Source organism: Phaethon aethereus, assembly GCF_964289735.1.
Source record: "Phaethon aethereus genome assembly, chromosome: 2".
Classification (NCBI taxonomy): Eukaryota; Metazoa; Chordata; class Aves; order Phaethontiformes; family Phaethontidae; genus Phaethon; species Phaethon aethereus.
Window position 1 is genome coordinate 75,361,853 of NC_138582.1, and position 16,112 is coordinate 75,377,964.

The 16,112-nt window shown below is 39.1% G+C and overlaps 1 protein-coding gene across 3 annotated transcripts in view; it reads right to left on the reverse strand.

Moving 5' to 3' along the window:
• Nucleotides 1-312: 312 nt before the first annotated feature.
• FHOD3 (formin homology 2 domain containing 3) overlaps nt 313-16,112 on the reverse strand; it is a gene marked incomplete at its 3' end in the record, with an annotated part of 418,667 nt that continues 402,867 nt past the window's right edge. For all 3 annotated transcript variants that reach the window (XM_081996647.1, XM_081996646.1, XM_081996645.1), the window contains 2 exons: nt 15,854-16,015; nt 313-395 (listed from right to left, as the gene is read on the reverse strand). In XM_081996647.1, coding sequence (XP_081852773.1) covers nt 313-395; nt 15,854-16,015 — 245 coding nt within the window. The remainder of the gene's footprint in view (nt 396-15,853; nt 16,016-16,112) is intronic.

The following is a 16,112-nucleotide window of genomic DNA, read 5'->3' on the forward strand; positions in this document are numbered from 1 at the left end:
ACATAATGACAGGTAACTTGGAGAGAGCCTCCTCCTACCCACATCAACACACCATGAGAAGCAGCAGCCATATGCTTTCACCTACAAGCACTCAAACACTTCCTCAGTTACTGTCTGGACGTTGTGCGGAGCTGTGGCACACCCTTCTGCCCTGGCTGTGGGGTTTCGCTGTTTGTTGCTTGTTAAAATCGAACTAACAGAGGACGGGATGTTGGGAGCAGCAGAGGAGGCTGGCAGGTCAATGCCACACCGAAAGGTTGTCAGCCTGTGTGCTTCAGATGAACGGCTCTTCTTCTTGCCACCTCTGGGACGTCAAACCTGCATCTCAGAGGTGCTGATGAGGCCCAGTGCTTTGGCTTCTTCTGGTGTCAGTCCGCTCTTTAGTGTCCTTCTCACTGGATGGTCATAAATTCCAAAAGCAGGCAAAAAAAACCCCAAAACAAACACACAAAGAAAATGCAAACAATTAGAAGTGATAATTACACAAGACTTTCAGCTGAAAAAAACCTCCTGTTAACATGCAAGCTGAGTCAAATCAAAAATTGCTATGTACTAAGGGTCTCAGAAATACTGAGTAATGCCCTATGCCAAATCAATGGGAGCATCAAGTACCCAGCAACTCCAAACAGTCAGGCAAAAAAAGACATTTGTCATTTAACATCTAGTCAACAAAAACTTTTAAGAAAAAATACCACAGTATTTTAAGATTTTTTTTCTCTGAAATTGTACCAGTTGATTTTCAGTCCATAGAAAGTATCATCTGCCCTATTATTTTACAGTTTCATAAAGTTTTTTTTTAAAGAGCTTTTGGATCCTTGTAGGGCTCAAATGAATTTATCACTATTTAATCCTATGTGACTCTTTAAAGGTGTAAAAAAAAAAAAACAACCAAAAAGTTAAAACATTAAAAATGCTACTATTTTATAGTCAATTCAAGTAATTAAAACTACTGTCTTCAAACACGATCCCGTTTTTTCTGTAATGTTCCCCCATCCTAGCCCCATTTGCATCAGCTTTGCCATGAGCAGTCTGCAGCATTTTAGCTGAATTTAAATGAGAAATCTAGGCCAAAATCTTGTTTCTTAATTTTCTATGAAGTGTTCTGAACACCAGCCCCGACATAAAACTTTTAAAATATGTGATTGCCTTTTTTATTCAGAAACAAGTGACCATGTGACTGCACACACTGAGCATTAGTGTCCTCCTAGTTTTACTGGCGCCATGATCTTCAGCTGGATGGGCTTTAGTTCAAGGCACAAATGGGGTGTTCACTCCACACTTTGATATTCCTCAAGTACAAAACGCACATTCAGAAGTTTAAGCTGCACGCAAAGCATAAACAATGACTTTATGTTGAACAAAATATATTCAGAGCCCCAAAATAATGAAGTCTAGAGGGAACTGTTAGAGAAACCAATTGCAGACAGTGGTTAAGGACTTCTTGCATCACTATCATTTAGCACAATTAAGACTTCTTAGTGAGATATTCAGTCCATGTAACTGAAACTGGGTGGTCACATTCAAGGGTGAAGAGGAGGGAATGGATCGGTATAGAAAACAAGGAGATAAGAAAAAAGGAAAATATGACATAGGTGAACATTTGATACCATGCAGGTAGGATGAATGTGATCTATGTTTGATAGCTTTCATCAGTTACTGAGGTTCATCAAATGAGCCAAAAGTGCCACATGTGAATTGTTCCTCCACTATCAAACCCTTCCTTGAAAGTTTTTCTTCAAGGCTCACTCTGTTCTCCTACAGTATTTGCATACTTACTAAAAACGACTAGCAGTCTGCATGGCAACAGTTTATGACAGCCACTTTTTCCTACAGTACTGATCAGCAACATCTGCCAAGTTTAACAATGCTTAGCTTAAAGCAGTACAAGGTTAAATGCAACTGATAAAGCTAAGATTAAGAAAGACTAGCGGAAGAGCAACACACTTCAAAAAATGCTCTGGTCTCCATGGTGCAGACTACCCAACACAGACTTCTGAGTCAGGCTTCATCACTGGCGCCCTTTTATACATCTCAAATTTGATATCCAAACATCCACGGTGACAAATGTTAATTTCTAGACATGAGCTATGAAATACCTTAGGGTCTTAAGGTCTCAGTGAATCACCCAATGCTTATTTCTGTATCAAAATGAAGTGTATCAGGAGTGAAAGAACAAATCCAAGAAAGCTGCAATAGAAACATTGCTGCCTCATTAAAAGCAATTTCCTCGTGCAGTTCACCTGCTTAGCTGCCTCCACTGCCTCTCCCCTGAACATGTGTTTTTTTCTGTACCCTCTATAACATGCTGCCAAATGCAGACCATAGCTAGCTTGGCCACCGAGTAGTAAAGTCATGTTAACATAGACTAATGTACATTGATTTTCAGAAGAGCTTATCAGAGACCAGACAAAAGTCTCTGTCACTAGACTCAAAGTGGGATTGGACACTGCTCCCTAAGAGAGTATTCCTCCTCTGTGGACATGAATTATCCACAGTAGCTGTACTGTTGAACCAAGGAAACTGTCAATCATCAGAGAAAATATATGCATACAGGAGACTGAACTTTCACAGGATGACTGTCTAGATGACATTACATCTTCCCACTGACGGCAAAAGTGGACTGGAAAACTGAATGCAGAACAAATTTCCACATTTTAGACACTTTTGCAGGAGTGCCAAACCAAACGTATCCTTGATTGCTCTCACACACATCCCCAACTCACTCAGACCACACTCACTCACTCACATTCACAAACTGAGCACACTAACTACTGTTTTTCTTGTCAGACGGTAAGTCAGGAAGAGTAAGGGGACAAGCAATTGTTTTTCCTGTTTGTAAATATTTAATAGGAACTGAGGCACTCTGCCAGTACTAGTCATGTACCAGAATAAGCAAAACTCTGGTCTTATTTATGACAATGTAAATCTGGAATAACCTTCTTTAGGTCAGTACAATTGCCATGGCACACATAACTGGGGCTGAGACTCTGCCTAACAACTGAAAGGGCAACATGTACCTCTGTAACTTCCACCAAGCAGAATGCAGTTGTTTAAATTCCTCCATCAGCCTGAGTTACAGGATTAGTAGTTTACTAGGAAAAGCCGAATGGATTTACAATAACATATAGGTCTCTTTGAAGAAAATTACAGGAGGTTATATTCAGAAGTCATAATCAGAGGTAAAAATACCATGGTAGAAACCATCTTCATGGAAAAACAAGGAAGAAACCTAGAGAACCCTCTTTACATAAGCAAGATTTTTCTTCAGAAAATCTTCAGATCCCACCTATCAAAGATACTAAAGTCTTAGTCTGATGACCTCTTGTATAACCCTCAGATGACTGAAAAAAAGGAATACTGCATGCAGCATGTGACAAGGGCAAGTGCCCTGTTCTGGGTTTGCTGCATGACTCACACAATGGAGGCCAACCCCAGGTTTGCACTTTTTGTGCCACTGCAAAACAAGTAGTAATGACAATACTCAGTGAATTGCTGGGGCATACACAGCTGTAATTAAACAAAATAATCTCTTTGCATCCCTCAGTTGATTGTTCTAACTTATCTCAGCTCTCCTATAACACAGAGAATTATAGCTATTACATATATATTTTATATACTTGGATTTAAGATATCCAGTGTCCTAAGCTTTTAAGGCCAGCAGTCAGGAGGAAAGAGCTCCAAACGATGTACGACTTTGGCAGTCATAATGAGATTGTCAAGAAAATGGTGAATAAAAAGCAAAAAGGTAAAGAATCTTTCTAGTGGCAGAATGGTTCCCATAAACACTGATGGCTGCTGACTTGTATAAACTAAGCGTGTGGGGCCAAATACTGCGAAGTACTGTGACTACCAGCAAGATTAACGCGGTCCGCCATCAGGCAGTGTCCTGGTTTCAGCCAGGATAGAGCTGGTTTTCTTCACAGAAGCTAGTGTGAGACTGTGTTTTGGATTTGGGATGAGAAACTGTTGATAATGTGCTGATGTTTTGGGTTGTTGCTGAGCAGTCAAGGACAGTCCAGCTTCTTGTACTGGCCTGCCAGCAAGGAGGCTGGGGATGCATGGGAATCTGGGAGGGGACACAGCTGGGACAGCTGACCCAGACTGGCCAAAGAGATATTCCCTACCATAGGACGTCATGCCCAGTACATAAACTGGAGTTGGCCGGGGGGCGGAAATCATAGTCGAGACTCAAAAGAATGAGTGAATTCTTGCTGCTACAATGCAACAGGCCAGTCTAACAAAGATGAATCCACTTGTAGTTTGAAGTATTTTGTACTTAGGGAGATGAAAGTGGACTGATAAAGGGTCTCTTTATATGAAAATTATATCTAATAAGAGCCAATTACTTCCAGGACATTTCCTCATCTGAAGATACCGCGTACGGATGCGGTATCAGCTGTAACACAAGAGCGAGTTCCTGCACCACTATTCTCTACATTAGCTAGTGGACTATGGAGGCTTGTGGGTGATGAAGCCAGGAGAAAGTTGAGTTATCTAAAGGAGCCCAGACTACTCTGGGAGGTGAGTGAACCTTGTTTTGACATGCTGTTAAACAGATGTCCTCAGACATTTGTCTGTTTCCTCATAAAGCGCTTGGTAGGGTTCCTCCACCTTAGGAAAGGCCATGAACACATTCAGTCATCAAAATTGAATGCAGAGAGATATTTTCCTTCCATGTTTTATAGGCATTGCAAAATTACATTTCTCAAACTAGATCTTCCCTCTCCCCTCTTCACTGAACTCTGTCATGTCTTTAACTGGACTAGACATAATATCTTGGCTTGTAAAACTCTTGGCCTGCTGCAGTTCACATTAAACTGAGTTATGGAATGTAGTTTGGAGGCAGTGACAATAAAAATAAGACTTTCAAATGACCTTTTAGGTTCTTTAAGCAGTTTTTAAAACATTTGCTAAAGAAACATAACATAGAGAGAAAATAACTTTTACTTTTGTGACAAGCAAGGCCTGCTGAGATCCCATAACCAAGAAACTAAATGTTGTTTTTCTGGGGTCAGAGGGCATGATATTCTTTATTAATCAGGAAATCTAGAATTTTATTTGATATCCTGGCAGAATGCAGCGTGCTTATGATGAACTCGATGAATTTGACTCTGCCTGGTGGGTTGAAATCTATACAGATACGTAGCCCTGACAGTACACTGGGAATGTTTTAATAAAGAGTAATTCCCTAAGTGTAGCTTTGTCAGAGAACATAATTATCTAGGGTTTGGTTGGTATTATAAAGAGCAAATAGCACTCCTAATTTCCCCTCCCTCTACATTTTTTTTTTTTAACAAGATGCAATAAACAGATCAGTAAAGATCAGTCTGGCTGGCACCATTTATTCTTCCATTTGCAATGGCTTTTAGCACGGGTGTGTACATTTGTATGGATGAGTCTCTTGAAATGCAGAATAGATGTGACCATTCTCCTGCTCAAGAAGTCACAGAATTAGTGTCGTTCCTATTGCAAAAAGATGTGGCAGCCATATAACTTTCTTTTGGTCGCAGCTGCAAAGGTATTGCAGCTGGTAGTTGCTGATTTGGAACAAAGAAATTCCAGGTGGCTGTAAATTACACAGCGAGGACAGCAGGAAGGGCAGAGTATACGAGGCAATACAGGCCATCTCCATCATCTCATTTCATTTCATGTATCGTTGTTTTATTTTCTGTTAGCTATCCACACCCAGCTTGCACACGCAGTCTATTTTCTCTTATATTTACATTTGACGTATTCTCTTGGACTTTACTCCAATGAGTCCAGCAATGGCAATATGCAACTCAAAAGTCCAATCCAGACAGTCTTGCTCATATTCTCTTATTTTAATCCTGTTCTGCATTTGTGTATTTTTATGTCACTATCTATATAAGCTACACTTATATTATAATAATTAATTATAATTATGAATGTATCATTGTTTAATATGAGCAGGCCTAAACGCTTAATAAAAATACTAAAACATTATGTGTAGAGATTTTCTTAAAGGGATTTGTAGGTAAATTTTTCGATTTTGTCATGCACTTCACTGAAGAAGTACAGCCAACTGAAATGTGGTCTTTGTCTGGGTCAGCCACGTAGAAAGCTGCAGGAAACAACATATTATGACTTATTATTATTGCCCTGCAGCTTTGCTTTGAGTCTTGTCAGCACTTCATAGATGGCACAAGTCCCTCCGAACAAGAAATTCTGTAGTACACAACCATTTCCTGGTGTACCTTATGGTGGCTGTAACATGAAGAGCAGTCTAGGAGTGGAAAAGGACAAAGTGGCATTTTGCAAGGAAATCTTAAATTGTGTTTCGTCTCCAGGTGGCTTACGTTATAGGGGGCAAAAAGGAACTTTGCTTTAGAGAATCTGGGCTGCATGAAGACGACATTGTTTTTAAAGTAATATTTAACATGTAGGTGAAACTGTTAAAGTTGAATTGAGTAGGTTTCTGACTTTACGTGTTTCACAGATCATCATTTGCATAATCCCAACAGTAAAGCAGAAAAGGACATAAATCCTTCCTTGAAAACCTTCCATGACAAAACGCCCCTAAGTTTTCAGACTTCTGTGAGTGCCACTGTAAAAAGTTACTACTAAAAGCAATCCTGCTGCTATCCCTTTTGTCATTTCTTCCACTTAACTTTACCAGTCAGAAGCGATTCCACCATTAATAGGCAAGACGTCGAGAGCGTAGAGCTTGTCTACGATGGAGTCTGCATTTAAGCACTATATACTATTTTCACGACCAGACTATATATCAACAATGCACAGGACAAAAAAAAGGCAGGAGATGGGATATGGAAAGTAAGCCACCTAACACAAGTGTTTTGGGCATGCAGCCTTTACATTCCATTTGAAATTTTAAAATGACTTCAAGTCTATTTTGAAGTGATCTATTATTAGATGATAGACTTTCGACAAGAGGGTAGCTCAGGCTTAGGAGCACAGAGCTGCCTCTTGCAGAGTGACTTGGCAGAGAAGCGTGACCATGTTTGACCGCCCGGGTTCTGTGGAATGCAAATTAATTATCACCGTTAGGAATCCACGGTGGGAAATAAAACAGTAAAAGGCATCATCTCTATAAACCCATTAGATTAAAAATAACTATGATCAAAACAATCATGTAATTATGCTAATCAGGTGGTGTTATTCTGCCTAGAGAAAGTCATATATACACATATATATTTTTTTTTTTTTGACATAGTGCTGGAGCAAGATAAATTCAAAGTAGCTCTGCGTGAAACATTTTTGTTCATCTTCTAAAACAGCCTTCCCTCCAAACACATTTGACACTCGCAACCAAGCGTAGCCAAATTCCTGCCTTCACAGATCCTTGTGCTAAACTCCTTCATGGCAGCAGAGGGCTCTCTTTGGCAGCTGGGATATCGCGATGCTCTCCTGGAAAGCCGTATAGGAGGTCCCTTTTGTTACTCCACTACTTTTGTAAGGCAACTTGAAAAGCAACCCTGTACTTCTCTGTCATTTCTCGTTCTCACATGAAGTGCTGTCCATAACAACTCTGTGATTGTGTCAAGCCAGCAACTCACTGCTGCTGATTTCTTACTCTGATGCTGAAAATGATCATCATCATTCAGAAAGAAGGATGATGTAAATAAGGAGTATATTGCTGACCGGGGGTAAACTTGAAAGCCACTTTAATACGGAGAGAAACCAAACAAAATACATATCCTATCAACTTAGGGCTAACAGTGTGTAACTCAACTATACATATTTGTTTAATACTCAAAACTTATGCATCCCGAGTTTGGGAATGAATCCTGTGACAAGATTTCAAAAGCTTTGAAATATACCTTTAAAATATGCCAACTAAAATGAAAACAGAGGGTAATGTAAATGAATTCACTGATGCAGTGAATGGCAAACTGGCAGAAGTGAAAACAGCTATTTGTATCTCTTGTAAGATGCAAACAAATGAAGTAAAATTAGTTTTTTCTACAGAACTACAGTTGAAAAAGTACCAAAAGTGTGTATCACAACAAAAGTATTTCTACAGAAAATGTCAATACCTGTCTTCTGTGACCTGGGAACGTGAACACCTTTATTTCCTACAGATACTGACATCACTTGCTTTTTACCAGCTGCTCACCTCCTGCCCGTTTCCCCCATATTACCTTCAACTTGTTCTTTCCTGTAATGAAGAAAGTGCCATTTGGCCAAGAAGAGATGGCCAGAGAAATTCCAGCACCTGTAATGCCTTGTCTAGACACCCATGGGAAGCTGCAGAGCACTCCCCTCTTTTTGGTTCTCCCATTGCTGGCGACACAGCATGAGGACATGCCATGGTCTCCCTCTGCTGTAGGATCCTGCTGAAACACAGGCTTCATCTGCTACCATGACATACTCTTTGCTAAGACCTAAGTCTGAGCAGTGACCACCTCTTCCTCCACAGAGCAGCACGTCTGGGGGGGCATTTAATCACATGAGGAGACAGCCACTTTAAAATCACTAGGGACAACCCATTATAGCAGCAGTTTTCTCCTTGTACCTACATCACGTCCTCTCTGCTTGGGTAATGTAACATACATGAGCATGTGAATGCCTGTGTAGTGTTCAACATCTCCGTCTTCTCCCTGTAAACTGAAATAGGGACAAAAGATGTCTTTTTTTTTTGTAAAAATCACATATTTAATTCTGACTTCCCGGATCAATGCAACAACTTCTCTAATTTTTGTTTTCTGTTACTGTACTAAAACAATGCTGCTCAATTTTAAGCAAATACTACATTCCACAGTATCTCTGAATACTGGTACTGGAATCTGATGCAAAGGTAAGGAATGTGCTTAGTAGTGCAGGCTGGTTTAATTTTATATCTGACTTTCCTTATATAAAAAAGATAAAGCTATTTCAAGAAGAAAGTTTGAGGATACAAGCAAATTTGGGGTTTGAGACCCCAAAACAAATAACTTGTATCAGAATAAAATACCTTACAGAAATGACTCACAGATTTCTCTACAACACTGGCTGGAAAATGAATTTAAGCCTCTTTTACAAGCAAGATTTTTAAACCAGGCTTTCAAAAACCCTTTTGTTTTGAAGGGTACATAATGTAGGACTGTACAGAAGGATGGGAATTTCACTTTCACAGTGCTAGGACCAGGCTAATGCTCCTGAATAAAACTTCAGATATGAAAGATACCAGTTTGAAACTCACAGAAACTGCCAACAATATACATAGTTATTATACATTTGAACAGTTAAAATGCAAAATGCCTACCTATCTGTCAAGATCAGTTACTTTAAAAGAAAGCTATAAAAATAATGGTAATGCACATTGTAAAGCAGAAAGAAACTGAACATAAATACATACATACTTAGAAATGGCATTAATATCAACCAATCACATTTATATACCGCATCAACTCCAAACTAAACTAAAACCAAAACAAAACAAAAACCAGCTATTCAGCCTCGTGCTTCAAATACACACACTGATTTACAACTGTTAAAACCCATGAGGAGACCTGTAGGTGAGTCAACTTATCCTACCGCTCCTGTTCGTTCTACAGCTGTTGCTGCTGGCATCTGGCAGAGGCGAGATATGGGACTACACGGCCTCACCCTGATCCGGTACATCAATTTCTACAGCTTACTGTGTCAACTATAATTATTATTAACTCATTAACTATTATTAATAATTTGTCTTTACTGTTTGTATTTTTATTTATTGTAGATCACGGAGCTTAGTTCTGCCATTTTTGCAAAGACCTTGCCATCCTAAGGATGAAAGAATGTATTACTTAAAAGGCATCCAAAAGACACTAGCTATCTTGGCATCTAATGGAGATAACCTTCCAGCTGCCAGAGGTTTAAGTGCTTTATCTCACGTTCTGTTTTCATTCAATAATTAGATTTTTATTAACTGGGTATTGACCTTCTGAAGGCTCAGTACTTTTTGTGAGGACAAACAGACTTTGATACTGAATACCATCTGTGAAACATTTACTTTTTCTAAATGCAAAGAACTGTTGCTAAACGTGCATCACTAACTAAATTACTCTGCCCCCTCCTCTAATTCCTGATAGGATCCAGTTACTCACATCCTAAATAATTAGTTGCAAATTCTAAGTGAAGTTGCTTGCCTTTAAAACATTTTATATAGACTTTCTGCTTGTAAGGTTTTCATTTTTTTAAAAGCATAATTTCCATTAACTCCTGCTTTTAGTCAGGCTATAAATACCAGAAGAACAGTCTCCCTCCTGGTATTTTGGCACTTCTGTATCTTTTCATAGCCAGAAAAAGTAAGTGGAGAGACATGAAAATGAAAAGTAACAAAAAAACAAAGAAAAGAAGTTGTTAACTGAAGCACCCTATGAATGCCAAACAAAAATTATGCACCTCTGGATTCAAATAGTCTCCTATCTAGTGTTTTGTTTGCTTACAAACATGTTTATTCCAAAGCAGCGCTGCATGTGTTACTAAAACTTGTCTAAAGCTTGTCTCCAAGCCCGGTCCTTTGGCAGAGCTCTTCCCCACATTTTGGCACCTGATGACAGTGTGCTAACTCCTATTTCACTTTTACTGGAGGTGGAATTTAGTATGAAATACCTGACCTGGGATGTTCTACGGTTAAGTTGAATCCACCAGCCCTGAGTTTATTTGTCTAGGATTCAGGTAATCTCGACTCAATTCCTATCTCCTCCATAGTCCACTCTTGTGAGTCTGACAGATTACTTGAGTGGTGCCTCACATCCATTTCTGCATAATTACTGTAAGATTTTCTTACTCCCTGCAAATCATTATGCAAATAAATCAATAAATCCTTATGAGATGTCTCCATATCTCAAGGGTCAGTCACAGGGTATATTATTAGGCTAATGTGTTTCCAAAGCTTAATAAAAGAACAAGGCATTATCATGTCTCTCCTCTCTCCTTTTGAAACATCACAAATAATTTTGATCAAGTTATCTTATTTGAATATTGAATTAAATTCTGATTCAATTATTATCTGCTCCAAACCCATTTCTCTAACTCAAATCTAAAGCAGATTTTTAATTTTAACAAAATCTAAGAGAAATAAGAGCACACCCACAAAGAGATGCTCTGAGATAAAACAGTGTAGGGGAAAACAAGCCTTTTGCTCTGCAACGCCCTTCAGATGAATCCAACACATCCTGGGCTGCTCACCATCAAACATTACTCACACCTGGGCCTTACATTATGGTTTACCATTCCGAGTCAGCTGAAGGTCCAGATGCAAACAGTGCTCTATAGTCAAGCCATCATTAAAGAGCTATTTTCTTGGCACAGTTATCTGAAATTATTTGTTGGCAAGACTGTGTTGGGATCCCCACTCTTTGACCATTGCCTTGAGTTTAGGGAGCCAGGAGACACATTTTTGAGCATGAAGGTGGCTAATACTAACAATTCATAAAGAAGAAGGGAGAAACTTGCAGGTTCATATTTTAGCCTAATTGCTAGTCATCTGGTCTGACTTTGCTCCCCTGGGGCTTAATTAGCATTTGAACAAGGTAATGAATCCTTAGGACTTTCTCTTGGTCCTTTTTCAAATCCTTGCCATGGACATTCACAGAGGTGAGAAATCAGCCCTGCTTGGCTCAACATTTGCAAGTATTACTCTGCGTATGCCAGAATTAGTGCAAATACCGTCTGTACATTGATTTGTGACTATTAAACTGGAGTATAATTGTTGTGATGCTGACTCAGAAATTATATCAAACTCCTGAGACAGATTGCTCAGTTCAATGGGACCAACACAGAGAGTGTAAGAGTCTAATCCTGAGAGAATGATTTTATTTCACTTCAGGACATGGTTTAGTGGGCATGGTGGTGTTGGGGTGATGGTTGGACTTGATGATCTTAAAGGTCTTTTCCCACCTTAATGATTCTGTGATATGTTAGGGGATAGATGCTTTAGATAAACAGCCAGGACAAGAAGGAAAAGAGTGTTCATTTCCTATTTGTCTATCATGGAGTTTTAGGGGGTTCTTTTAATGAAATGTACTTAAGTAAAGTTTTTCTCTTATGGATGACATGGCTAGTCTTTAAGAGTCTTTTGTTGCCTCAAAGCTGCTGTGGCTAAAAGACCTATTTTATTTCTCCCCCAAGTGGAAGCAATTGGCACAGGCTGGTTCATCATGGTGTGAAACTCTCAGTAACAGGATTTTCTATGCAGTGCTATTGTTCCTTATATACCTCTTTTGTTTTGTTCTTTTTGTTTCTTTTTTTCTTCTTTTGTTTCTTTTGTATTGTTCCTCTTACCTCACTTCTTATAATCTTCACAGCAAACTCTGGTCACCTACCTTGTGTTTTTTTATTTTTTAAATTCAGCTCTTTTTGTATTAAATAACTTCCTTTCTTGACTGTTTTCTGAAGTCTCAGTAGTATCTCATACAGACTTTCATTTTTATTCCCCCAAATCCACCGGTGCAATGCCTGTAATACTGTTTTGTAAGCTGCTAAAATTAACTTTAGCAATTGTATTAATTTGAATTTGTACTATCAGAGTGATTCTTGAAACTTCCTTATCCCAATTTTCCTTTGCACTCACTGTTTGTTATGGCATTGTTTGTGAAGGTCATCCTAACCTTATGGGAGAACCAGACAATCCTAATTATATTACTTTTTATTTCTTTGTTAAGTTTAACAGCTCCCCATAATGTTATAAAAACCTTTCTCACAGAAAGCTGCCCTCAGTCTTCAAGAATGGAAACAGTGTATTTTCAACCTAATTTGGCTTTTATGCTTTTAAGATATGTAGAAGTGATATCACTAGAGGCTGGGGTCTGTTGTTTACACAAAGAATAAAGACATCAGAGAGGAAAACCAGCAGAAGCTTCCCATGGCAAATTGCCTTGAAGCTGTCTTAGAAGAACCACCTCGAGGGGTGACAGAGCATTTCAGATTCTGTGACTCATTCAATTGTATGGCTTTCTGATGAGGCTTTTAATGAATGAATACATACGTGTTTTCTCATATGTAACACTACTCCCATAGGCAGGTCTGGTAGGCAGGTCACTGAACACCCATCATGAGGCACTGACTTCTAGTTGGTTACTGTACTTCTAAATGTCAAAATTTATCTCTAAAGACCTCCACTGCGTAAAGGTCTAGCACAGAATTAAATTCTCTCTCTGCAGATCATCACAGGAGCTCAGTTGTTATGCACTTACCATGTACCTTAGCTTTCTGCAGTCCATTTCAGCTCCCACTGAATAAATTCCTTCCTATTAGGTCTCAGTTGGCTTCAGTCATATCTGCATTTATCAGTGACCCTTCATTTCTTCAACCAACAGATACAGACATTTCTATCTGTCTTTTCTTGGATGACTCACTGCCTTATTCCTCCTCCCAATTTATGGTTCTGATTGCTCCGAGAGTTCAAACTCTTCCACATCATTAAGATCTAACTAAGCTCTCTGCATACCAGATACAGTCACGCTGCCCAACAGTTACAAAAGGTAAAACGGTTCAAATGAACATGTCAAATTGTCTCACTTTCCCATTACAACAAATTCTTGAATTTAACTTAACCTTTTCCATATATCTGCTTCTGTTTTCCCCTAGTTATAAATGACTTGAGTATCATTTGCTTTTTACTTCACATTTTTCTGTTCTTTTAATGGCAAAAAAATCCCTCACCCATGAGAACCTTCTACCTGAACCACAGAAAATGTTTACAGTGCAACTGCATATAAATCTTTTGGGCTTATAATTTTTCTACAAACAAAATCTCAGCTCAGGTTCAGTAAAAACTTTGCCGAATGCTATGTGAGCCAGAATGCTGATTTCTAGTTCTGCACTGAAAACAATGAGACATGCAATGTGATGCACAGTGAAAATCATTCCTTTCAACTGAATTTCGCTTTGATGTCCATGAATAGATTGAACACCAAGCTCAGAGCAAAAGCCAAAGGATGCGTATGGGAGCCTGAAGATTGCAGGTAGTGAATCAAACCCATCAGATAATAGGGTCTCTTTCCTCTGCAGTTAACAAATATCATAGCATCTGCTAATCTAAATCATTAGAGTATGCCTACGATCTACTTTCTCGCAGAAAGCTACTTTTGTTCATGGACAACCTGTGTTCCATTTCTACCTGGAAGATTTTCTGCTCGTTTAACTCACATCATGCATTGACAAGGGCTGGTCTCTGCTCATTTCCTGCAGGTGTCTACCAGTCCAGCTGAGCATATTTTAGAGCTAAACTACTTCATCTACTCATCATTCAGGTATACTGACTCTCTATCAGAGTGAAATAGTTTAGTTAAGATATTCTCCTTTCATGCTTTCTTTCAGCACACGTCAGCTGAAAGGAACACTAAACTACTGAACTTTATGTTTGTTTTGAAACTGCCTTTTAATCCACTTAAGAGTCTCATCCAGATCTTGAAGAACAAACAAGCAAAAGAGCTGGATTATAGCATGATTAATTACAATGGAAATCAGTCCCAGCCTAAACATTTACTCAATGCTTAATCCCTGTTAATGTTTTTACTGAATATAAAAGCCAACTCCATGGAAAAATATGTATTATTTTTATTATCATTATCCTTTTTTTTTTTCTGCTGCAAGTGCTTCCTTGGGAAAAAGGTACCTGGTAAAAAGCAGAAATAAGACTTTTTGGTGTGTGTGCATGAAGATAGTGTTGCTAACAGAGGAAATATTTTAGCACAGGATAAACTATGGAAATAGGCAAACATACAGGAAGTTTATTTGCTATGCACAAGCCAACTAGGGCAGTCAGCACGTGCAGAACACCAGAACTGCGTGGGGAAGTGGGTAGCAGCAGAAGGTGATGCCACAAAGGGGTACGGCACAGCATATGACAAAGTAAGACAGACAATCCAGTGTCAGCTTATTTTCTTCGCTGAAAGTCTGGCCCATCTAACCAGAGTGTCCACTTTGTTCTTGCTCTTGCCACATGCAGAAGTTCCTTTCTCAGCATGTTGTGGAAAGTGAATATGCTTTTGGCACATGCTAGTTTATAGCAATCACTGCTTATACCAAATGTTTTTGATCACCCACTATGTTAGACAATTCTACAAAAAACAAAAATCCGTGTGATTTTTCACTCACTGTTGTTGTCTCCTCTTTGTCCTAACTTCCCAGAAATGCTAAAAAGATGGATGGAAAGGTAGTCAAAAAGCCACATATGGTGAACGACAGTAAACACTAAAATCTTACGTTCTTTGGGTACTTATCCTTCTCACAGTAATCACAGTAGTCTCTGAACATAAGGAAAAAAAGAACTAGAACAGTCATCACCTCTTAAGCATTGTATTTACTAAAGCGCAAAATCAAATTGCTCAAACTTGAGTGCCACAGCTCAGCCCTGACGCCACACTATACCATTGAAAGACCACCTTATAAATGTGCTACCTTTTCTTCTTAGTGGAAGTTAAGCTCCTCTATAACCACTTTGTAGCCAAGCAGCAGGAGACATTTTGTTTTCAGGGCTGTGGAAGGGTGGTATGCAGCACAAGAAAGAAAGATTTTAAGAGCTGAAATCTCTCAAACTACTTTTTGCTTTATGAATAAATACAGCTATAGATACAACTATTAGTCTTCATGCCAGTTCACAGTACCTTCACAGTCTCCATTTGAGGTCTTGATCTGACTTCTCTAGTTATGAATAAGTACCATCATCAGAGAAGCTCTAATGTACCGTGAAATATTCTTCTTCTGTTACTGCTAAGGACACTTCAAATTCTGTGGAAAACAGTCGTCCACTGCATACATCGTTTAAACAATAGTAAGAGGAATAGCACTCAAGCTACTCTGTGCTACCAATGCATGTCTGCCTACTAAGCCTGGTTCCTACACCAATACACATAAATATTTCCACATTTGCTTATTTTAAGAAATTTAATAGCCATATACTCACATGACTTCCTATTTGCTCGTGACCGCTTCCTCTCTCTAGGCACTGCTCGCTGGCTTGGCACTTGGGTGGCAGACTTTACAATGCGATCCATGATCTCATCTGCTGCGTCATCCGTTGCGTTAGGTGAATCGTCATTGCCAGCATTCCAGGAACCGATACGGCCTGGAAAATTCCAGCGAATGAATTGAGGGAAAAGAAGTCAGAAGTCTTTTGCGTCATTTTGGTTTTGCAGTTAAGTTTTTTGGGAATTGCAGCAAGC